The 25318-nt window shown below is 42.0% G+C and overlaps 1 protein-coding gene across 2 annotated transcripts; it reads left to right on the top strand.

The window, feature by feature from the left end:
• Positions 1–1991: 1991 nt before the first annotated feature.
• On the top strand, positions 1992–23318 carry LOC310635224 (ankyrin repeat domain-containing protein 40-like). Of its 2 annotated transcripts, none has more exons than XM_083353946.1 (5): positions 1992–2360; positions 6741–6889; positions 7889–8356; positions 12901–13082; positions 20509–23318. In XM_083353946.1, the coding sequence occupies exons 1-5, from the start codon at positions 2227–2229 to the stop codon at positions 20653–20655; spliced, it is 1080 nt and encodes a 359-aa protein (XP_083210072.1). In that variant the 5' UTR covers positions 1992–2226; the 3' UTR covers positions 20656–23318. The 2 variants fall into 2 exon arrangements, with proteins under 2 accessions (XP_083210072.1, XP_083210071.1); XM_083353945.1 differs by having other exon boundaries at positions 19979–23318.
• The last annotated feature ends 2000 nt before the right edge of the window (positions 23319–25318 follow it).

The raw sequence follows: 25318 nt of genomic DNA, 5'->3' as shown, positions 1-25318 counted from the left end.
TACAGCTGTCCGCGTCGCTATGGAACGGGCGCGGCTGATCTATTACTTTCCCTTCTCATCTGCGGGACAAGACGAAACCGGCAGCTATTTACCATATCACAGATTTGCCCAAACACGTTCTCTGCAGAGTCTTGTAACACAGATTGCCCCACAAGAAGTTTGAACATTGCAGACAAGGTTTTCATGCAGAATACTCATACCCTTCTTTACGACTCGCCTTTATTTGTCGATTCGGGATTATTTAGAAAAATCAAAATCTTGCATTTCAAAACTTCACCAGGATCTTAAAAAATACACAGTGTAGCTTTCATTCTTTGCATCGCACGTTCTTCAGACCTTTATAGAAAAATCCTACATTGCTTCACATAAAACTTAAATAATTTGCTTCCTACGGACACCAAGGTTCAATCCAGAAGAGTTCAAAATAAGAGAGGCACCACCCCATAAATATTAAAGAAAAAGTTTGAAAAGAAATAACTGTAAGTCAGAATCTGAACACATTTATTAACTATTAACTTTAATTCAGCTTTTTAAATAATAAAACTAATGATCCTCACTTCTAAAGTGTGTTATTGCCCAGTCTTGTTCGTGATTCTTTACAGTGGTACAGATTTCACTGCCTACCATTTTCGAGGCTTTTGTCTTGTGTTTTCCCTTATTAAGAAGGAAATAATAAAATTTGCAATTTGTTTTTGGTTTGGAACTGCTAGAAATTGTCTCAAGAGAAGTACATTTTAGATGCAGCTGTAAGTTCTAAATACCATGATGCTAGTGTCACTGAATTCCATAGAATTTACTTTTGAGTAAATATGGCAGTAAGTACACTTAATTTTCCATAATAGGGAAAATACTTTTCAAAAACAGAAGATTTTAATGGCCATCCCTCTACTTTGTCAAGAAAATGCTTCTTGTCCTATCCCTGTATTGCTTGGGAATGCTATGAAAACTGCATCTTCACTATACAGTAAATGTTAGCTTAATGCTTCTCAAACTTTCCTTCATTACTCAAAACTTGTTATCATAAAGTCATTATTTAAATACCTATGTTGTGACTGGGTAATTGGTTTGTGCGTTATAATCCAAAGAAAAACTTATTTTTTGCAATTTTGGGTAATTTACCCAGGTTTGGGAAGCACTGTGTTAAATGTTGTACCAAAAGACTAAAATCTATCATTACACCTCAGTCACTTGTACTCCTTGTACTTCTTTCACATAATTTCTTGAAAAGGTTATTAAGAACTAAAATTATCCTGCTCTGAAGTTGCAATGGCAATAAAATTGGGAGATCCTTTTCTGAAAAACCGAATGTGCAAAATGCTAATTGTGGAGATACATATTTAAAATTAGATTGGAGTATCTACAATTAGCAGTTAACAAAAACATTAAGAGATCTATATAAAGAGGGGAATTAGACATTGTGCTGCTTGCAAAAGTCCAAAGAAACACGGTAGCACCCTTTTAGACTAACAAAAGCATAAACTTTTGTGAGCTGCAGCATCCTTCTTTCTATTGATTGCAATAAGAAGCACCAAAATGAAACAATCCTGGAAAGACTCACTACAGTACAATACGTTGGTGGAAACGTATTTTTAAGCTTACCACACTGTTTCAAAACAGGCGGCTTTCTGTTAATTTACTCAGTCTATTTTACATTTCAGACTGCTGGAAGCAGTTTGAGGCAGATCAAATGGAAGCTGCCGAGCAATTTACTGTCTCAGTAAAAGCCCAAATGCAGATTGCAAAAGCTCCTTTGCCAATAGTATAGAGAATTGATTGTGGTAAAGTAGATATGTTTTAAACAGCCATTCGGTTTATCAAACGGAGAATGAAACTATTTATTCCCCTTTTTCCCCCCTTTTGCTGTGCGTCGACGGTCTATGCGTCGGACGACTGGTGGGAACGAAATGTGCAGGTCGCTGTTGTCTCATTTAATAGAGTCCCCCAGAGAAAACGGAAGCAGAAACGACCGAGATTTACTCTAACTATGCAATTAGGGAAAATGGCCTTCAGAAGTGTCAGACTGATTTATGAGCAGTAGATAGAAAAGAATTGCCGACGCGCTTATGATTAAAAGAAGAAAACGTGGATCTTCTTTTTTAGGGAACTGATAGATTCTGTCGGCCTCTGACTAGCGTGATAAAATGATCCATCATCTACAGTAGGTAGGTAGGCAGGCAGGCAGGCATTTGATAACCCTAAAGTTGACTGTGGAGAGAATTTCATAACATGACTTCTGCAATAGAGGAAAAAGAGCTACAAGAGAGACTGAGAGAAGCTGCTGCTTTGGGGGATATTGAGGAAGTTCAGCGATTGGTGGATTTTGGAGTGAATGTGAACTCTCAGAATGAAATCAACGGCTGGTAAGTATTTGGCAAGTAAATTACTTCACAAGTTTCCGGTTCATCTTATGGTAATCTTGCTTTAGAAAACGCATTTCGGCAGTATTTTTGTTCAATTAGTTTCGGTTGTTAAAAATAAATTAATTATTTTTTATTATTTCTCAGCTTTGCCATGTTAAATATACATAACTTGGAAAAAAATGATTAAGCCCTTTGCTGGTTTATAAACTTGGCATATTATATTTAAGTATTTTTTAAATCTATTTAAGTTGGTTTCTTACATTTGGTTGTAATCCTATATTACAATATAAGAATAATGTGGTATTATTAATAATAATACAAATAAGAGTAATACCAAAGAGCTAATCATTTATATATTTTCATAGTTAAGGAAAATATGCAGTAATTATTGGAAATTTTAAAATATATTTTCTGGTTTATTTCTTTTAAAATTATTTTCAAGCTTTTTAGAAGTGCCTGATATGTTTCAGAAGATCTAGAATTACAAAACAAATCTAAACTTTAAAAGATAAATCTGTCAGGATTTCTGTTGTTAGGTTTTATGGGTGAATCTGATATTCTGGTGATTTTAATAATATCTTGATGCTAGAAAATGTAAAGATAATATCTATTTTTGCTGTATATATTCAGTCAGTGTGTCCTTTATATAATTAATACATTGCAAAAGTTGTGACAGTTTTGTAATGTTATATGGAGAGCTAATTTCAGAATATTCTCTGTTAGTAATGTATTGCCAAATAGTTGTAGAAATGGAAGGAATAAATAAAAAGATTTGTACATGTTATAAAACATTCTGAGATAATTTTGATCACATCAAACGTTTTGGAAAAAATTGAGAGATTAAGTAATTGTTTATAAATTGATTATGTGCCATCAAATCAACTTTAAGCAACTGTATCAATAGTCTTCCAGGATGATCTGTTCCCAATTTGGCCCTTTAGATGTTCCAACAGTATACCCATGGCCACTGCAATCAAGTTCATCCATTTTGCTGCTAATCATTTTCTTCCCTTGTACTGTTCTGTTATTAGCTAGTGAGATCCTTGCACAATAATTCTGATATGAAATTGTTAATAATTTATAGGATAACACTGCACATTCCTTACAAAACACAGAATTGGTTAGACATTTATGGTTTTATCTAGTGTTTTAAGAAAGTTGATGTAATTTTTTGGTAGTCTCAAAGGAAACCCTATTGCTATTAAACAATAACAACAGTAATAACAGTAGCTTTATATTTGTAACTTTTTATATACAGTGTTAGTTAAATTTTACCATTTTCTTGCTGAAGAGGAAAAAACCTTTCTAGATATAGTAATTGTAAACAAGAAAAAGGATTCAGTTTTAAGCAGAAATAATTACATTCAAATACCTGTTTGTTTAGCAAGTTCACTACCTGGCTGACATTTAGCACTATCTATTAATTTTGTTGAATTGAATATATGTGGCATAGCTTTCAGAGGAGAGGAAGGGTGCAAATAGTACAGAAAGAAATAATTTTTCAGGATAGCAGGGTGATAACATTAGAGAAGATCATTCTGTTGTGTCTCAGCTCAGTGGTTCCATTTCACCATCTACATCAGGCAGCTCTAGCATAATTATTTGTGCTGTCTGAGCTTGGTTGTATGCTTGCAGACATTTCATAAACCAACTGGATAACATCATCTGTGCAACTGAATGTGGGTTTGCTCTCTGTTTATACACAGTAAACTTGCTCTGCCAGTTTTGACGGGGGTGTGATTTTCTGTTTGGTACTTCTTTGATTAGAGTATTATTTTCTGTTTGCTTGTTTGTCTTGTGTTAATTTCTGCTTATGTAGGACCTGTCCTTCTGCTCTTTTGTGGACACACAAAAAGACTGACATGCCTCTTTGCCCAGTTGTATTGTTACCAGGCTCCCCAACATACACCATAGCCCCCAGGGGGAGGGCGTTCTCTGTGGGCGCGCCGGATTTATGGAACCATCTTCCGGTCGAGCTCCAGATGGCGCCTGACCTCCGCTCCTTCCGGCGCGATCTCAAAACCTACCTTTTCAAACAAGCTGGCCTGGCCTGATGGGATGGCGTTGGGTTTTACTAATCTGTTTTAACCTACTTTTTAATGTGTTTTAACTTATTCGTGGGCATTTTGTTTAATCGTTTTTAATTTTTGTATCTTGTTTTTTTAATATGTATTGCCCTGTTCACCGCCCTGAGTCCTTCGGGAGAAGGGCGGTATACAAATGAAATTATTATTATTATTAATAATAATAATAATAATAGCCAAGGAACTTACTAAAGAGCTTAGACATCCCATAGAGGGGAACAGATATTCTATTACAGCGGTGTCAAACTTGCAATGTCACATTACATGTTGTGATGTATCATGACTTTTTCCCCATTGCCAGCAATGGGGTGGGCATGGTTTCAGTGTGATGGATCCAATCCGCCGGCTGGCAGTTTAACACCCCTGTTCTATTAACTCCTCATTAAAGTGCCTCTAGAAAATCAGAGACCTAAAAATAGAAGTTGAAGTTACGTTTTTTATGTCACAGCACTCTTTACACTCAGTTCCATAATTAGAGAAAATATTCATGGCAGCACTACTACACAACACACCTAACCTAGACAAATACAGTAATAGTTAAATACCTAGAATCATGGACCTCACTAATTTAATTTCAATTTGATAGAAAAATATACCAACAAATCAGAAGAACACCCTTGGAATCACTAATCTCAGGACTTATAGCGAAGACTGCAATGCCACATCTAGAAATTCTAGCACTCTCACGCATACAACCAAAAGTATGGCTCAGGTGTGTAAATAACACCTTTGTCATATAATAAAGGAACAACTAGAGAAGACACATGAAAAAACATCTTCAGGGGAATAATATTCAGAAGAAAAAAAACAATAACACTCTACCTTTCTGGGTATTGTCATCAGCAGAGGAAATAATGGCAAATTAGAAATGCAAGACTATAAAAAAAAACCAACCCACACTAACCAAATGCTCCCTTGCCAAAGTAACAGCCAAATTTCACACAGGAGCTGTGTAAAGAACATTATTTAAATTAGTACAAATGCACTGCAGCACCCCATAACAACAACAACAACAAAAAGGAAACAGACTGCAAGCAAATCTTCCAACCAAATGGATATCCAAACAAAAAGTGCCTGACCACCCAACCTGCTATAGTGCAATTAACACCAACTATGAAAAGGATAACACTACCGTACATCAAGAGCAGATCAGAAACAACCAAAATAGTATTAGAACCCCAAGGCTATATGTACTATATGTGCTGCACATAAACAGGGTGCAAACCTCACAGACGCCAGCACTGATGATGTTACCTGGTTGGGTAATGAAATGTCTGCAAGCAAACAACTAAGCTCAGAGAGCACCAAGGATCCCACAATCCAGTCCTGAGCTACAGATATTTTCTTCTGTTAGAATTATTTGTATTTGTATTTGGAGGCTGATTGAAAGGGAACAAAGTTGCTGGAGGGATTGTTGCATTAGGCTGACAGAAATTGTAATTTCTTCAGTCCTTTTGTTTCCAAACTGTTGTCTAGCTCAGGGGTAGGGAACCTTGGCTCTTTTATGACTTGTGGATTTCCAGAATTGCTGAGTGAGCATGGCTGCTTCAGGAATTCTGGGTATTGAAGTCCGCAAGTCATAAAAGAGCCAAGGTTCCCTACCCGTGGTCTAGCTAAAGTAGACTCTGTGTCCACCAGTAAGGTACTGGTTTTCATGGAAGAACCTCTAAATCCAAATACTATTAGAAAAAAGATTAAGGAAAGAGAATGCCGAAAGAAAGTCATTTTACTTCAAAACATTTTGATATAAGACTAACATATGTATTAGCAGTTAGCTCAAACATTGAGGATTTAAATTGGGAAAGGGAATTTCCCCCAGCAGTATAACATTTTGCTATCCAACATAATTTGAGATTGTTGAACTGAGAATGATTGATTTGCAGTGGGGAAAATATCTATTCTGGAAAAAAATGCATCTTGATCAATTAAAGAGTTTTATTGGCAAAATATAACTTTACATGTGAAAGTTTCACATTCTGAACTGAACTGTTTGATACAAACAAACCTTCTGGGGTGAAGTGTGCTTTTAATTTTCATTTGGGATGGAATGAAAATGAGGAGTGCGTGCCTCAGATATGGGAAAACTTTAAATACATTATTCTTGCTGCTTGAAGAGCTAAGATGCAAGCATGACATTTCTAGCACCATCTTTTTTTGTTTTTTGAGAGTTGTCCAGTAGGTGTCACCATAAGGATATCTAAATTATGACACAATGGCTTAGTAGTGGAAGGGAAGGGGTCATCCTTCCCTTTTCCCTTAATAAAACTCAATAAGTCTCTATCTTTTTCTTGTACAGGACTTGCTTGCACTGGGCCTGTAAACGAAACCATGCCCTGGTGGTGGCATACCTTCTAGAGGCTGGCGCAGATAAAGACATCCTCACTGTTAAAGAAGAAAAAGCACTCCAGTTAACATCCAAAAGGGAAATTAGGAAGATGCTGGGAGGTAAAATACCGTATAATTTGACAGTTCAAATATATCATAGAAAATCAGAATGCCAAGGAGATGGTTTGAATCTCTACCGAGATTCTCTATGGGTTCTCTTGTGGACTTTTTATTTTGTGACCTTGAATTAGAATTATTAGTAATGTGACTACAGGTAGACCTCAACTTACAACCATTCATTTAGTGACTGTTCAAAGTTATAACAGCACTGAAAAAAGTAACTTATGATTGTTTTCATACGTCCATTGTAGCCTCCCCACTATCATATGATTATGGCAAGAATCTTCAAACCTGGCCCTTTTATGACATGTGGACTTCAATTCCCAGAATTCCTCAGCCAGGCACACTGGCTGAGGAATTCTGGGAGTTGAAGTCCACAAGTCATAAAAGGGCCAAGTTTGAAGATCTCTGATGTATGGCAACTGATAGGTATTCACAATGAGGTGATATGATCACCTTTTGTGACCTTCTGACAAAGTCAATGGGGAAGTCACATTCCCTTAACAACTTAACTGCAGTGATTCACTTAACTGTGGCAAGAAAGGTTATAAAATAAGGCAAAATTCACTTAACAACTATCTTGCTTAGCAACGGAAATTTTGGGCTCAATTGTGATCATAAGTCAAGGACTTCCTGTATGTGAACCTCTCACAGTTTTATTAAAAAAAAATCAGATATGGACTGCTGAATTTTAATTTGCTAAAACCAGGCTAGTAGTAGATACACATATAAGCAGGCATATACATAGAATGAAGGCTATTGCTAAGCACATTGATTTGTGCTTTAGATTGTAAGCCGCCCTGAGTCTTCGGAGAAGGGCGGGATATAAATGGGATTAAAATAAAATAAATAAAAATAAATATATTATATGTGCTGTATATTTAATACCTATTTTCTCAAAAGGATTTTATTGTAGCATAACCTTTGTGGTTAAACATAAATAACATCTATTATTATGTACATATTGTAACCAACCCCCCTCTTTTTTTTCTTCTGTAGTGGAAGATGTTGATGAGCTTTTGGATGTGAAGAAAGACTTGCCAATTATCCCAAATTATTTATCTAACCCGCCTTTTCCTTATGTGTACAACTCCATGAATAGTAGCACTAGCAGCACCTCAGCTTCCTCTTTGAATGGAAGACTTTCTCCTTTAGAAAAACACAACATGGACCCTCCAGTTTCTTTGCCTCCAGCACAGACATCTGCCACAGCAGTATTGCAGCATGGAAAAGCTTCTGTAGGATGTGATGGAGACGTGACAAAAGCAATCGCTGTAGAATGCCTGGAGCCCGTTGTTCAGAATGGTCATGCTCATCAGCTCTCTGTTCCTCCAAGCAGGACACACTGTTCCCCAGCTGGATCTACACAGCCAGAAACCCAGAAACCCAGTGGCCCTTACACAGGAGCTGTCCCAACATTTCAGCCCTTCTTCTTTACCGGAGCAATTCCCTTTAATAATATGCAAGGTAACCTCATGTAGAGAAATTGTGCGGTTTCCAGACAACTTAAGTACATGCATCATTACCACCATTTCACAAAACTCTACAAAAAATTTATTTCTTCACTTGGAACTTTTGCCACTTTTTGCCTGCTGTTGTAGTCGGGATAAGATTTTTTAGGTAACTGTAAGTAAAATCCAGTAGAGTTTCTGGTTCCTTTTTTTTTGGTGATATGCTGAGAGAACAGTCACTTCAAAATTATTCATACATTCCTACATAGATCTGAATGTGCAGGCAAAAGGATTGTGATATGCACAACTTCTATTTCTCATTTCTGTGTATATTCAGTTTGATGCTTGAAAGAGTTTAGGAAGTAAAAAAGTTTAAAAAAAAGGTTTATGTATGTGAGGTCTGAGGCATGATTGGGAACCCGTTGAACAGGCAAACGTGAGCAGAATCTGTCATTCAGATTTTTTACAGGGGTTATATTAAATGTACATGGGAATTGATCACAGGCTCTCCCTCAGAAGATCTAGCTACTAACATCTGATACTACTAGCTCAAGTGTGTGTATGTGTGTCCACAGAGAGCGATATGGCTACTTTAGAGTTGCGGAACTTGTATCTTTTGTTAGCTAAGCAGCTCTATATAAGAGGGCTGTGGGAAACCTTCAAAAGAAAGGCTTTATAACACATATAAGTATTAATAAGCATTTCTTTTCAAAGAGGATCTATATTTTTTTTTGCAAACCTAGCCAGGTTGCTTTGAGAGGTGTGCTTGGTTGGTGCACAGGAAACCAGCTGCTTAGTGTTGTGAAATATATTTTTTTCAGACACTTTGGCATTTTAATGTAATCTTTTAGCATGAGAAGTTACTTTTCAGCTACTAATCAGAATTGGTCCTGGACCTCCCAAATTAATCAGTGTATTTATGGGGTGTTATTTTCTGTATTTTATTGCTTTTGTCATTTCAATGCATGCCACAGGTTTTTGATAAAAAAAAAAAGAACCATGCTTTTCTTTAAAACAAAATGGCAGCAGTGATTTTTGCTGGAAGCATTCCTGATAGAAGGTAGAAATATATTTGGTTATATTTATTTAAAGTTTATTTTTTCATTTACCTCCTACAAAAGGTCATAGCAGCTACTGTGGGGAGCTCCCTGCATTTTATTCCTATAATAGCAATTTTGGGAGGCAGTTTGGACTGAGAGGGAGTGATTAACCCCAAGTCATCGATTGAATATATAATCACTAAGGGTAATTTGAACCTGGGTCTTCCCAGTCACAATGAAATTCTTTAATTGCTGCACTACAGGTTATCTATGAATCCCATAGCACAGGGGTCGGCAACCTCGGCTCTTTTATGACTCGTGGACTTCAACTCCCAGAATTCCTGAGCCAGCATAGCTGGCTCAGGAATTCTGGGAGTTGAAGTCCACGAGTCATAAAAGAGCCGAGGTTGCCGACCCCTGCCATAGCAGAAAGGAAACCAGGAATCCAGCTCACTGCTTTTAAATATCCTTAATCTAAAATCTTCTCCTGACAGGTAGCCAGGGACAAAGGGGGGAAATCGAATCTAGTCTATAAAATATTTCAGCTTGCTTTTTTTGTGTGTGTGCTTCAAGGTTTACGGTAATTAAAATATTTAAAAATCTAAGATTAAAATCCAGGTTTTTTTTTTTTTAAAAAAGAAAAATAACACAAGCAATACAACATTGTAAAAAGCTGGTACTGGAAAAAGTTTTAGCTAAAATTAAACCTCTTTGAGAAGCCCATTCTAAAATCTGAGCACAAACGTGACATGATTTTTGTTATCGTTGGTAATTACTTATACTATTGTGTATTTGAGGGACGCGGTGGCTCAGTGGGTTAGGACGCTGAGCTTGTCGATCAGAAGGTCGGCAGTTTGGTGGGTCGAATCCCGAGTGCTGCGTAACAGAGTGAGCGCCTCTTACTCGTCCCAGCTTCTGCCAACCTAGCAGTTTGAAAGCACATAAAAATGCAAGTAGAAAAATAGGGACCACTACGGTGGAAAGGTAACAGCCTTCTGTGTGCCTTTGGCATCTAGTCATGCCGGCCACATGACCACGGAGACGTCCTCGGACAAGCGCTGGCTCTTCAGCTTAGAAACGGAGATGAGCACCGGCCCCTAGAGTTGGAAACAACTAGCACGCATGTGCGGGGGAACCTTTACCTTTACCTTTATTGTGTATTTGATAGATAAGATGTTGGTATTAAATGCTGTACATTTAAGATAGATATCATCCTTTGTGGGAACTGAATTTTCAGGGCTTTTAATAAAGCATTTATGGCCAACTTCTAAACTGAAGGCTGTCAGTGTGCCAGTGATTCATTGCAATAAATTTCCATTTCTCCAAAGAGCAAAGCTCATAAGTCTTTATTACTGTTGTTTAAATCTGGGTCTCGTTGCTGACATGCAGCCTTTTTCCTACTAAGAAGAGAGTTAGTCTAACAAAGGAATGATTTACCCCCATTCCCACCCCACAGGAATTAGGGTCCTATGCTTGTCAGGCACTACCTTGTAAGTCTTAAGACCTACATTTCCTTCTGTGAGTTGTGGGCTCCCATTGCCCCCATGACAAGCCATCAAACATTAATCCATGAAATGGGCCAACTGAAAGAATCAGATTTACTTTTACAACATGGTCAATGCTTGCTTTTTCACCATGGATATTATTACAGGTAGTCCTCGACTTATGACCACAACTAAGCCCAAAATTTATGTTGTTAATTGAGACATTTGTTAAGTGAGTTTTGCCCCATTTTACGACTCTTACAGCCACGGTTATTAAGTGAATCATTGCAATTGTTAAGTTAATAACACAGTTGTTAAGTGAATCTGGCTTCCCCATTGACTTTGCCTGTCAGGAGGTCGTAAAAGCTTTTCAAGGGCCGCTCACAGTCGGTGTTGACAGGAGGGCAGAGATCCGCCCCGAGGTCTCTCATTTGTGGAGTCCCTCAGGGGTCGGTCCTCTCGCCTCTCCTGTTCAACATCTATATGAAGCCGCTGGGCGAGATCATTTGTGGTTTTGGGGTGGGGTATCACCAGTACGCTGATGATACCCAACTTTTTCTTTCCACCCCGAACCAACCCAGTGATGCCCTCTCCGTGATGTCCCGGTGCCTGGAGGCGGTGCAGGTCTGGATGGGGAGAAACAGGCTTCGTCTCAATCCCGCCAAGACTGAGTGGCTGTGCATATCGGCATCTCGGGTTAACCAAGTTATTCCATCTCTAACGATGGGGGGTGAGGTGTTACCCCCCGTTGATAGGGCTCGCAACCTGGGCGTCCTCCTGGACTCACGGCTCAATTTTGAAGACCACATAGGAGCCGTGACCAGGGGGGCTTTTGCACAGGTTCGCCTGGTGCGCCAGTTGCGTCCCTATCTGGACCGAGACGCCCTACGCACAGTTACTCATGCGCTTGTGACCTCCCGTTTGGACTACTGTAACGCTCTCTACATGGGGCTGCCCTTGAAGACCACTCGGAGGCTTCAACTGGTGCAGAATGCGGCCACGCGAGTTGTAATGGGGGTCTCCCGATACTCCCATGTAACACCTCTACTCCGCGAGCTGCATTGGCTTCCGGTTGCCCTCCGGGTGAAATTCAAGGTGCTGGTTATTACCTATAAAGCCCTACATGGCCTGGGTCCGGGGTATTTGAGGGAACACCTGCTGCCGGCATCAAACGCCCTTCGCCCAGTGCGCTCCCACAGGGAGGGTCTGCTCAGGGTTCCGCCGGTAAGAGATTGCCGGCGGGTGACACCCAGGGATAGGGCCTTCTCAGTGGGAGCGCCTGCCCTCTGTAACCAGCTGCCGGTGGAGCTGAGGACCGCCCCCGACCTCCGATCATTCCGCCGGGGCCTGAAGACCTGGCTCTTTGAGCTCTCGGGCCCAGGCTGAGGAGAAATTTTTTAACTGGAGTTTTTAAGAGTACAGGGTTGATTTAATATTTTTTAACTTGGTTTTTAACTTTTGTATGTTTGATTTTTAACTCCCTGTAAACCGCCCTGAGTCCTCAGGGAAAGGGCGGTATATAAATGCAATTAAATAAATAAATAAATAAATAAATAAATAAATAAATAAATAAATGAATGATCTCAGGATACTGCAGCCGTCCTAAATATTTAGTCAGTTGCCACGTATCCAAATTTTGATCACGTGACCACGGGGGATGCTGCAACTGTTGTAAGTGTGAAAAGTGGTCATAAGTTGCTTTTTCAGTGCCGTTGTAACTGAACACTCACTAAATGAACTGTTGTAAGTCGAGGATTATCTGTACTACAAATATAACCTCTGCCCCCTCCGAGGTGGGGAAACTGATTTTTTCCAGATTCGCTGATCCACAACGTAACCCAGAGTGCAGGATGGCGGGGTCCTTAGAGCGTCACAAATTTCCTCTGCCTGCTTTCTATGGTGTAGGATTGTTTTGGGAATCTCATTGGCATGTCCTTGTCAGAATAAATAGGGCAAATTGTTAAAATGGAATTAAGATTGAAAAAACTGCTACATGTCTACTAATGACTGTCTTTATTTGGGTTTATTTTAATTAGAACTGGTACTTAAGGTCAGAATTCAAAACCGTGCCCTGAAGGAGAATGACTTCATTGAAATTGAATTGGATCGACAAGAATTGACGTACAAAGAACTGCTTCGGGTGAGCTGCTGTGAATTGGGAGTTAACCCCGAACATGTGGAGAAAATCAGGAAGCTTCCAAATACTGTATTAAGAAAGGTACGTTTTTATTTCAAGTTAGTTATGAGTGGCTTGGGAGAATTTATGACTTTCTAAGTCAAATGCAGTCCAGTCCAGCAGGTATGCGTTGTGGTCTGTTTAGTGTTTCACGACTCTGTGGGTTTTGAAATCTCAAGAGGATTGCACAGACCTAGAAGCATTTGGCCAGGCCAGCCAAAATGGAGGACTGCATTTCACTTAGTGAATCCCGTTTGGCAGTCTTCGTTATCTATTTAAGGGCTACAATGAATATATATGTGGGTCTGAATGTCCATATGGTATTTTGATCCCTCCTTTATGTGAGGGGAAACCCCTCTAAATAATTTATGATGATCTTTCCAGTAATCACGAACAAGTAGTCCTCCACGTACGACCACAGTTGGGCCCAGAATTTGACTGTTGAGTAGGATGCTATACGATCACTTCGTTCAGCGAACACAATCCCGACTCTCCCAGTTGCGGTCATTAAGTGACCATGCAGGTTGTTAAGCAGAGTGCCCAGGAGAGAGCCTCCCTGGCATTCATGCCTGGGCTCTCTTCCTGCTCCACAGGGGGAATGGCCATGAGAAATTCATAAGGGTGAAGATGGTGGCATTTGCTAAGATGCTAGCAAATGTTAGCCTTCTGAGCTTTTCAAACAAAGGCGTTTGCTAATATTTTCCCCTCTGCTAGAGAAAAGACTGGTGAAAGCCAGCATTCCGAGCCTTCGGAGGGAAACACATTCACTAGCATTTTTGTCAGATTTAAGGTCCATTCTTTCATTGGAATGAAGGGCTTCCCCTCCCCTCCCTGAGGAAATCTCAGTCTGCTGGAGGAATGGATCTCAAATCTGGCAAAAATGCTGGTGACCGCCATTGTTAGGGAAGGCTCAGAATGCTGGCATTTACTAGTGCTTTGGTGAATGGTCTTCTCACCCCTCCAGAAGGCACCGTTCTACGGTGGTTCTCCTCCTACCTCCAGGGCCGCTCGCAGTCGGTGTTGACAGGAGGGCAGAGATCCGCCCCGAGGTCTCTCATTTGTGGAGTTCCTCAGGGGTCGGTTCTCTCGCCTCTCCTGTTCAACATTTATATGAGGCCGCTGGGCGAGATCATTCGTGGTTTTGGGGTGGGGTATCATCAGTACGCTGATGATACCCAACTTTTTCTTTCCACCCCGAACCAACCCAGTGATGCCCTCTCCGTGATGTCCCGGTGCCTGGAGGCGGTTCAGGTCTGGATGGGGAGAAACAGGCTTCGTCTCAATCCCGCCAAGACTGAGTGGCTGTGCATATCGGCATCTCGGGTTAACCAAGTTATTCCATCCTTAATGATGGGGGGTGAGGTGTTACCCCCCCGTCGATAGGGCTCGCAACTTGGGCGTCCTCCTGGATTCACGGCTCAATTTCGAAAACCATATAGGAGCCGTGACCAGGGGGGCTTTTGCTCAGGTTCGCCTGGTGCGCCAGTTGCGTCCCTATCTGGACCGAGACGCCCTACGCACAGTTACTCACGCGCTTGTGACCTCCCGTCTGGACTACTGTAACACTCTCTACATGGGGCTACCCTTGAAGACCACTCGGAGGCTTCAACTGGTGCAGAATGCGGCCGCGCGAGTTGTAATGGGGGTTTCCCGATACTCCCATGTAACACCTCTACTCCGTGAGCTGCATTGGCTTCCGGTTGCCCTCCGGGTGAAATTCAAGGTGCTGGTTATCACCTATAAAGCCCTACATGGCCTGGGTCCGGGATATCTGAGGGAAGACCTACTGCCGGCATCAAACGCCCTTCGCCCAGTGCGCTCCCACAGGGAGGGTCTGCTCAGGGTCCCGCCGGTAAGAGATTGCCGGCGGGTGACACCCAGGGATAGGGCCTTCTCGGTGGGAGCGCCTGCCCTCTGGAACCAGCTGCCGGTGGAGCTGAGAACTGCCCCCGACCTCCGATCATTCCGCCGGGGCCTGAAGACCTGGCTCTTCGAGCTCTTGGGCCCAGACTGAGGAGAAATTTTTAATTTGGGGTTCTTTTTAATTGAGTACAGGGTCAATTTAATATTTTTTAATTTGGTTCTTAATTTTTGTATTTTGGATTTTTAATTCCCTGTAAACCGCCCTGAGTCCTCAGGGAATAGGGCGGTATCTAAATATAACTAAATAAATAAATAAATAAAATGGTAGTGAACCCCAGCATTCTGAGTCTTCCAGAATAATGGCATTAGCTAACATTTTCACCAGATTTGAGCTCTGTTCCTCCAGTGCCTGAGAAGAACCTTCCCCCCTGCACCGAATGGTGTGTTAATCATTTGGCGTGCTGGGGAAATGAACCCCAAATCCACTCTCCCCTCTGCTCGCAATCTTTCCTGCTGGCTTCCCCGTTGTTTTTTTGGCAGAGAAGATTGCAAATGACAATCACGATTGCAGGTCATTTGGCAACTGGTTGTAAATGTGAATAGGTTGTGGAGAACCAAAAATGTGGTTATGTAATGGAGATGAGGGGCTGGCATGACATTTTACAATGACTAGAAGTATTACGAGCTGTGAAGGACCCATTCTGAATGCTTTAATGGACGGCAAAACACCTGTCCTGAAGCTGGTATGACTGAATCATCATTAAACAACTGATCATGAGCCAATAACTATTGTATGGGACTGCTCTATTGGTCTTTTTGTCAGTCTTAATAATAGATAATATTGCACTTTGTCATTATAAGGAACCTAAGGTTAATTTTATATATAGTTGTTGCCATGGGAAACAAATCAGTATGTCAAAGATTGCATAATTAATTGCATATAGTGAGGCATTTCCTGCACAAAAATGGATTAATTAAATACTAATGTAATGGATTACTCATAAACCTCATTTCTTCTTTAGTGATTACTGGTCATTTTGGAGTTCATAATATTTGGTGATAATATTTATTTATTTATTTATTTAATTAAATTTTTATACCGCCCTTCTCCCAAGGGACTCAGGGCGGTGTACAGGGCATATAATAAAAATACAAAACTACAAAAGTTAAAATAGAATTAAATTAATGCCCACGATAAAACAATAAAATATAGCAATATTTAAAACCCAAATTAATTCCCCATCAGGCCAGGCCAGCTTGTTCAAATAGGTGGGTCTTTAACCCACGCCGGAAGGAGCGGAGATCCGGTGCCATCCGGAGCTCCACCGGCAGCTGATTCCACAAAGCCGGGGCGCCCACAGAGAAGGCCCTCCCCCTGGGGGCCACCAGCCGACATTCTCTGACCGGAGGCACCCTGAGGAGGCCCTCTCTGTGGGAACGCACTGGGCGGAGGGGAGTTGACGCCGGCAGCAGGTGATCCCCGAGGTATTCCGGACCCATGCCATGTAAGGACTTAAAAACCATCACTAAGACCTTGAACCTCACCCGGAAGACAACTGGTAGCCAATGCAGCTCACGGAGCAAAGGTGTAACATGGGAGTACCGGGAAACTCCCAAGACAACTCTCGCGGCCGCATTCTGTACCAGTTGGAGCCTCCGAGTGGTCTTCAAGGGAAGCCCCATGTAGAGAGCATTACAGTAGTCAAGGCGAGAGGCCACGAGCGCATGAGTGACCGTACACAGGGCATCCCGGTCCAGATAGGGCCGCAACTGGCGCACCAGGCGAACCTGGGCGAAAGCCCCCCTAGTCACAGCTGCTACATGTTCTTCCAAGGTAAGTCGTGAGTCTAGGAGGACTCCCAAGTTGCGAGCCCTATCCACGGGGGGTAACAACTCACCCCCCATAGAAAGAGATGGAACATTTTGAATGTCCCGGGATGCCGGAATGTACAGCCACTCAGTCTTGTCAGGGTTGAGTTGAAGTCTGTTCCTCCCCATCCAGACCCGAACCGCCTCCAGGCAACGGGACATCACAGCGAGGGCATCACTGGGGTGGTTTGGGGTCGAAAAGAAAAGTTGGGTATCATCAGCATATTGATGATACCCAACTCCAAAACCACGAATGATCTCACCCAGCGGTTTCATATAGATGTTGAACAGGAGAGGCGAGAGAACCGACCCCTGAGGAACTCCACAAACGAGAGACCTAGGGGCCGATCTCTGCCCCCCTGCCAACACCGACTGCGAGCGTCCCAGGAGATAGGAGGAGAACCACCGAAGGACCGTGCCTCCCACTCCCAATCCCCTGAGACGCCGCAGCAAGATACCATGGTCGATGGTATCGAAAGCCGCTGAGAGGTCTAATAGGACTAGGACAGAGGAACATCCCCTATCCCGAGCCCTCCAGAGATCATTCACCAGCGCGACCAATGCCGTCTCTGTGCTGTACCCGGGCCTGAAACCCGATTGGTACGGATCCAGATAATCCGCTTCATCCAGGGCCAAAGGGAGCTGATGCGCCACCACACTCTCAACAACCTTCGCAAGAAAGCGAAGGTTGGAGACTGGACGAAAGTTGTTCAACACAGCTGGGTCCAAGGCAGGCTTCTTGAGGAGGGGTCTCACCACCGCCTCCTTCAAGACGGAGGGGAAGTTACCCTCACTCAAGGAAGCAGATATCACCGCCTGGAACCAGCCTCGTGTCCTCTCCCTAGCTGCATAAACCAGCCAGGAAGGGCACGGGTCCAATAAACATGTGGTGGAGCTCAGCCTCCCCATAATCCTGTCCACTTCATCAGGGGTCACAGAATCAAACTCCTCCCAGGTAACATTGACAAGACCGCCCGTGTCCTGATCGCCAGACTCTGCCCAGCTGGAGTCCAAACCGGTCCGAATCCGAGCGATTTTATCCGACAGATGCTGACCAAACTCCTCGGCACGACCCTGCAAGGGATCCTCCCTCACCTCCTGATTAAGGAGCGAGCGAGTCACCCTAAACAGGGCGGCCGGGCGATTATCTGCGGACGCGATGAGGGTGGAGTAGTAATTACACCTCGCCACCCTCATCGCAGCGAGATAAGACCTAATATAGGTTCTTAACCGCAACCGGTCGGATTCGGATCGGCTGGACCTCCAGCAGCTCTCTAGGCCCCGTTTCCGACGCTTCATCTCCCGGAGCTCCGCGGAGAACCATGGAGCTCGTTGGGATCTGCACCGGGTCAGGGGCCGCAAGGGTACAACTCGGTCCAGTGCCCCAGTGGCTGCCCTTTCCCAGGCTTCCACTAAGGCATCCGCCGAGTTGTGAGCGACGGAGGCAGGTGGGGATCCCAGCGCCGCCTGGAACCCATCAGGGTCCATTAAGCGCCTGGGACGGTACCATCTAATTGGTTCCGTATCCCCACGGCGGGGGGTGGTAAAACGGAAGACCAGCCGCAGGAGGTGATGATCGGTCCATGACAGGGGCATGATAAATGGAGAGCCCCCACCAAGATCATCCAACCATCGTCCAGATAAAAAAACTAGGTCCAGGGTGTGGCCTCCCTCATGAGTCGGTTCAGAAATTACCTGCGTCAGGTCCATGGCCGTCATGGAAGCCATGAACTCCCGAGCCAACTCAGATGACCCTCCCAGGGATGGTAGATTGAAGTCACCCAAAACTAACAGTTTGGGGAACTCAATCACCAAACCGGAGAGGACATCGAGTAGCTCAGGCAGGGCTGCCGCTGTGTGACTAGGCGAAATGTACACCAGCAGCAAGCCCAACTGCGCCCCCGAACCAAACCTCAAAAAGAGAGACTCACACCCGACTATCTGAGGAACGGTGGTCTCCCGCGGACATAAGGTCTCCCTGATAACTACCGCCACTCCCCCGCCCCTACCTTGAGCCCGAGGCTGGTGTAACGCTCGGAAACCTGGTGGGCAAAGATCAACCAAAGGGACCCCACCCTCTGGGCCCAACCAGGTTTCGGTAATAATACCAAATATCAGTGTCCAAAATACTGTGATATACGTAGTACCTCAGTTTATAAAGTCTGGAACTGGAATTCTGCCATAAAAGTGACTAAAAATGAAAGATTTGGATGCAGTCTCAGTAAACATTCCTTTTTTATGAGTGGATTTGTTATGCATAAACATTACATTATTTTGCTCAAGCTCGTGTTTTATTTTCAGTGAACTCTATAAGGGATTTGTGGATATGCTAAATCAGACATGTCAAACACAAGGCCCGGGGGCCAGATCCGGCCCACGAAGTGGTTTCATGTGGCCCGCGAAGCCATCCTGGAAACAGGGAGGGAACGGCCCCCACTGCCTTGGCCCTGGCCCAGAGACCCTCCTTCTGCCAGAGACCCCCAGATCTGTCCCACTCCTGCCCAGGCCCCCATAGGAACCCTTGATGCGAACGATGTGGAGCTGGCCACGCCCACCCAGTAGGCCATACGCACTCTAGCCACGCCCACCCAGTAGGCCACGCCCAACCTGGCCATACCCACCCGGTCCCCTGAGGGCAACCGCAATGCTGATGCGGCCCTCAATGAAATTGAGTTTTGACACCCCTGCGCTAAATGATGCAACCTGTATGCAGGAAAATTTTGAGCAATTATTTCCAGAGAAATAGACTGACACGTGCAAATGCTACAAAAATTAGCAGACATGGGAGAAGTATTGTCATGTGAATAATAACCCACCTTTTAAAGAAATTTTGTCCTTCAGTAGTTATTTTACATGGTGATACTTACAGGGCTGTTTTTAGATTTTGCAAGCATTCGCTTCTAGATAAAGCTCATAACTTGTAAGAACAACATATCAAAGAGTTGAAACTGAGCCCCAAAGGCATTCACGATAACTAGTGCATATCTGCATAACTATCCTTTTTTTGTTACATTCCAATGCTTTACCACCAAAATCTTGCTTCAATTATTTCTTTCCAACTCATAGATTAAGTTTGCCATTTGTTTGACTCCAAATTAAGTTTGGTGAAAACTTCACAGAAATTCATTCAATCACAACTAACATTTTCAGATTGATTTCAGGAGGATCTAAGTGCAAATACCTAACAACCTAATCTTTTTATAAAGAATCTAAAACATATTACAAACTGGAAAAATTGGAAAAACCTAGTTCAGACTTGCAGAAGGAGAAGGGGACAGAAAGAAGAAAGTAACAGGCAATGTTTTTCTAATTATTTTATTTCATATTCTTCTAGATCAGTGGTTCTCAACCTGTGGTCCGTGGCTCCCTGGGGGCCCACAATCTTGTCACAGAGAGTCCACAAAGGCCTGAAGAAATGTTATGATTTCAATCTTAAGTCTTTGGGATTTGTGGTATTTAAAGGGGGTCCATGGTGAAGAAAAGATTGAGAACTACTGCTCTAGATTGCTGCACCAGAGATTTATAATTTTCCAATTAAATTTAATCCTCTTCAATACACAGAAGTATATTTAAAAATATAACTAGGAACAACTGTGGAATTAAAAGAGTTTAAAGAGGGGCAAAATGTCTGTTCCAGCCAAGCAGATCGTGAAAAAAATGGTCAAATGTTTTGGTACTGTGTTCCTTCTGCTGACTCTAAGCACTGCTTCTAATTTTCAATGTTAATTTCTTTAAGGACAAAGACATCTCAAGACTTCAAGATTTCCAAGAACTGGAGCTTGTTCTAATGATGAGTAATAATGACTTTATGTTTAAAAATGCAGCACCAACACTGACTGAAAGGCCTTGTTATAACAAGAAGGCATCAAAACTAACTTACTAAATATTGAATTAAAGGTTTCATTCTATCCTTTAACTATTAAACCTAGAATTCTTTAAGGGCTATATTATTAACTTCTACTCTACCTTGGAAACTATAATTAATCAACTGAGCGTATATCTTTGAAAACAAGCTCAGTTAAAACAGTTGGACTTGTTTTTAATTTAAAATGCTAAAGGTGATAATATCATACTTGCATTTCATAAACTGACAAGTGGAATATCCTAACCCATGAAATTGTTTCTTCTTGGAGTACAACAAAATAAAAGTTCTCAGGGAAATAAATTAATTGTTCTAATAATTGCTAACTAGTAAAAATGAGGCACAGTACATTGAAAGACTAAATAAGTAATGCATTTAATGTTGGTAAAAGGATGTTTCAAATGCAGTTGTCTCAGTAGATCTGAATTTGCAGCTTGAGAAACTGGGATACTTTTACAGGAAGGAGAGATGTGAACTTTGGGACACTGGCCTAGTGAATCAAGATAAATTTTACGGTAATCACACTAATGCACATTTACACATTTTTGGCAGCAGAGCCTTGCAAATATGTGAGTGGGATGTGTTCTGCCATTGCTGATTGCAAGAGGAGCAGCTAATTTTGTGATCCCAGAGTTTGTGAAATTTTGCTACCTTTACTGTTCCTGCCTGGGATAAAGCATCAAAGAGCTTCTGTAAGAGACAGAGGCTGTACAATCTGGAAATTAAAGAAGTGGTTCCTTCCATTTGTTGATGTACTGCAACAAGGGATGCTGCCAATGTTCTTAGGAAAATTTGTATTTCAGAAAGAAGCACATTGACTGGTTTAAAAATCTAGCCAAGGAGCTAAATCAGCTGTGATTTCTTTGAAATGGTGCTCAGATAAAATGTTAGAAAATATACTTTACTGTATTAATCCAGACTTTAAAGATAGTGCTAACCAAAACCCTGTGTGTGTGAGTCTAACCAAGAATTGCTTAGCAGTAAATAATGCAGAATGTTTGGTACTGTTTGGACTGATTTCCCTTCTTTGCTCTTCTTTTGTCTATTTAACCTGGAGAGTTTTCCTGTGGAGCAATCAGGATGTCTACTTAGTAGCCAGATCCCAGAGATGACATTAGCACAAGTTTCTTCTGCTTCTAATTTTTATCCTGTTTATCCTCAGGTTCTTTAGAACTGTTATTTATTTAAAGGAAAGCTTGTAGCATCTTAGATAGCAGAAGTATTTTAATATCAAGATAAATAATATTACATCTTGGAATTTCTATGCATTTTTCAGGGTTGCTTGCATTTCATATAGGCATGTCTAAACTTTTCACCATCTTGCTGTTTCAAGCTCTGTAACAATGTTCTGATGCCAAATCCCAGAATAAACAGTATGAAAAAGCATGGGATACAGTACTACAATTAAGAATAAGTTATTAACCTAGTTTTAGGATTCTGTGTAGCTAGTGGATTGATATCAATTCATTTATTTGTAGTCCAACAACTACATGCTATAATATAGATGGTCTATATAGCTGCCTGGGCAGTTAGATTTAACCAGTGTATGTAGTTGCTCATTTCATTTACCAGATGTCAGTGTTCCTTGTTTACAGATTCAGGAATGTATGTACAAGTGCCGTGAACCTAAATTTGAGCCCTTCCTTTCTGGAAAAAAAAAAGGCTGACCTAGTACTAGAGAATTAAGACAGACCTGAAAGAAGTAACATGTACAGGCTTTTAGAATACCCAGTGGGGAAAAAAACAAACAACAAATGCCAGACTTGCCAATCCAAGTCTTGAGTTGTGATTATATTTACCAGGCTTTAAACAATGAAGTTGGAAAATTGATTCCATCCGTGTCTTCATAGTAAGAAGAGTTAGACTGTATGGTCTGCAGGATTAAATTTGGTCGTCTGCTTCTGCTCAGTCTTCCAGTTTCTATCCTCTCCATGCTACCTTAAAGAGGAGCGGGGAGAAAGAGTGCCTTGGATGGGAGAAGGTAGAGATTCTTATGTCTCGTCTATCCTCTCCCCATTGCTTTTGGGAAGTGGAGCCAGAAAGAACTTTGAGGCTGTACGTTTCTTCCATTAAGTGGAGAGCTGGATGGTCTATAGCAGGGGTCTTCAAACTTGGCCCTTTTATGACTTGTGGACTTCAACTCCCAGAATTCCTCAGCCAGGCATGCCTGGCTGAGGAATTCTGGGAGTTGAAGTCCATAAGTCACAAAAGGGCCAAGTTTGAAGACCTCTGGTCTATAGGAACCACAGCCCTCCGTTCTGTGGTCATTGCTTTCGTTTACCTCTGCGTGAATTTAACCTGCTAGTAAAACTGATTGAACATATTTTATGGAATCAGTTCTTGGAACCTGCAGGGTCAAAATGTATTCAGTGTATTCAGTTTTTTCCCCTTTTGGATCCTATAAGGAACAGTCTGGAAAGAAGAGCTCTTCTGTGTACTTAGGTACAATGTTTTCTCAAGCAGCTAATTTATATATGGGTGCTCCATCACTGGAGGTTTCCAAAATTAGACAGGATAACCATTTGACCAGGATGGTATAAGGCAGGGGTAGGCAACCTTGCCTCTTTTATGACTCGTGGACTTCAACTCCCAGAATTCCTAAGCCAGCCATGCTGGCTCAGGAATTCTGGGAGCTGAAGTCCATGAGTCATAAAAGAGCCAAGGTTGCCTACCCCTGGTATAAGGTCTCCTGTTTGAACAGGGGCTTGGACTTGAAGGACCTCTGAAGTTCCTTCCAGCCCTATGATTCTGTGCTCTGTGTTTAATGTCTGCTATTTCATTATGAAGGGGTTCTTTGTTATTCAGCTTGTCCAGCAGTAGCTTAAGACTTTTCCCTATCATGGGCAGGGTTTTTAGAGAAGTTGAATCCCGTTCTTGATTTCTGCACTTACATTGCTTCCTCTCATGCTTTGACAAACATATGGATGAAAAACTATCATTTACCTCAACGATCCATGTTGGTCACACGATCTGTTTAAGATTGGGTTTTAAAAGGTAGGAAATCCATAGGCAGAATGTTGCTTTCTCCCTCAGTGAAATCACATTGCCTTTTTAGCAAACTGATTGCGCTTCAGTGACAAAGTTTTTTCTTCCTTCATATTCTGCAGGATGAGATAAGGAAGCCCATTTTCATCCTTAAGACTGCCCCAAACCCTTAAGAAGCTGGATAAAATTATAAGTAGGGGATGCAGAATTTTCAGTTTTTCCAATTATTGCCCATCTCAAAATGGAACTTCAAAATGGCTTAAATCACAGTGATTGACAAAATTTGATGATTTATTTTATCTTTAAAATCTGGTCTTTTATGAAGGCAACTTAAAGTTGATGAACAGTCTATATAAACAGTTTTTGATTTTAAGTATGAGATTCCCTTCGGGATTGCTCTAATGATGGAAGTGTAGGCTAGACATTTTTTAGAGAAAGTAGGAAGACAAGGTTTGCTTAGATTAAAGGTAACTAACAATATTTGGAATGCCAGTTTACATATATATATATATATATATATATATATATATATATATATATATATATATATATATATATATATATATATATAAAATCTTTGGTTATTCGCGTAGAACTAAAGGTGTAGGCGCAACGTTTCGACGGAATCCCATCCGTCATCATCAGGCTGGTGGCTTTAGCTTCCTTCTTCTGGGAGAAGCATGTGGCTGTTTGTTCCTGCTTCTCCCAGAAGAAGGAAGCTAAAGCCACCAGCCTGATGATGACGGATGGGATTCCGTCGAAACGTTGCACCTACACCTTTAGTTCTACGCGGGGAAAAACCCGAATAACCAAAGATCCATATATATATATATATATATATATATATATATATATATATATATATATATATATATATATATATATATATATATATATATATATATATATAAAGCATTTTTTTTACTAAAATGTTTAGCAGCTAAGCCATGTAAATAGGGTTTTTGCCCAAGCCAAGACCCCAGGACAGGGGAGGTGGGGTGGCAGTGATCATCCGGGAGTCTCTTAGTCTTCAGGAGCCTTGCTCCCCAAGTTTCTGGCTGTGAGACACTGTACCTGAAGCTGGGTTCACAAAATCAGTTGCGATTGTTGCTACTGTACCAGCCTCCCTGTTGCGTAGCAACCTCCCTGCTTGATGCTGCTGGCGATGGAGTACCCTAGACTTATGGTCCTAGAGAACTTTAATCTGCTTTCCCTGGTTTTGGTCTCGGAAGCGGCCCAGGAGTTTATGACTCCCATGGCAGCCATGGCCCTATCCCAGATCATCTCAGTTCCGACTCGGTCCTAACAGCCACGTGGCGGATATGATTTTCATGTTGGAGCAATGGCAGTATCACCTGGTGGGGAGGCCTGTTGGTTTCCCCCTTGTCATGGTCAGGTCATGCCTTGGTGTCCCCGAGATTCTCTTACGCTACCCTCCCTCTACAGGGAGGCTGGATCCATTCAAGTGGTCTTCCCCCAGTGACTGATGGATCTGATGGGAACTTTGCTGCACAGTCCTGCCGAAGCTCTGGTAATGTTCTGGAATCAAAGGGTGGCTGAGGCTTTAAACAGGATCGTGCCTGTGCACATTCTTTTAACCCTTCACTCCCACCCCTCCCTCTGTTTCACGGAGGAGCTGCAGGTTTTGAAAAGGATTAAAAGATGTCTAGAACGCTGCTGGAGGAAGACAAGGGATGAC

The sequence above is a fragment of the Vipera ursinii genome (assembly GCF_947247035.1).
Source record: "Vipera ursinii genome assembly, chromosome: 2".
Classification (NCBI taxonomy): Eukaryota; Metazoa; Chordata; class Lepidosauria; order Squamata; family Viperidae; genus Vipera; species Vipera ursinii.
This window is presented reverse-complemented; position numbering and strand designations above follow the sequence as displayed.

Coding starts and splice junctions, on each gene's coding strand:
- LOC310635224 (XM_083353945.1), top strand. CDS start 2,227: ATGACTTCTGCAATAGAGGAAAAAGAGCTACAAGAGAGACTGAGAGAA. Junction 6,890..7,888: donor AATTAGGAAGATGCTGGGAG/GTAAAATACCGT, acceptor TTTCTTCTGTAG/TGGAAGATGTTGATGAGCTT. Junction 13,083..19,978: donor CAAATACTGTATTAAGAAAG/GTACGTTTTTAT, acceptor CTTTTTATAAAG/AATCTAAAACATATTACAAA.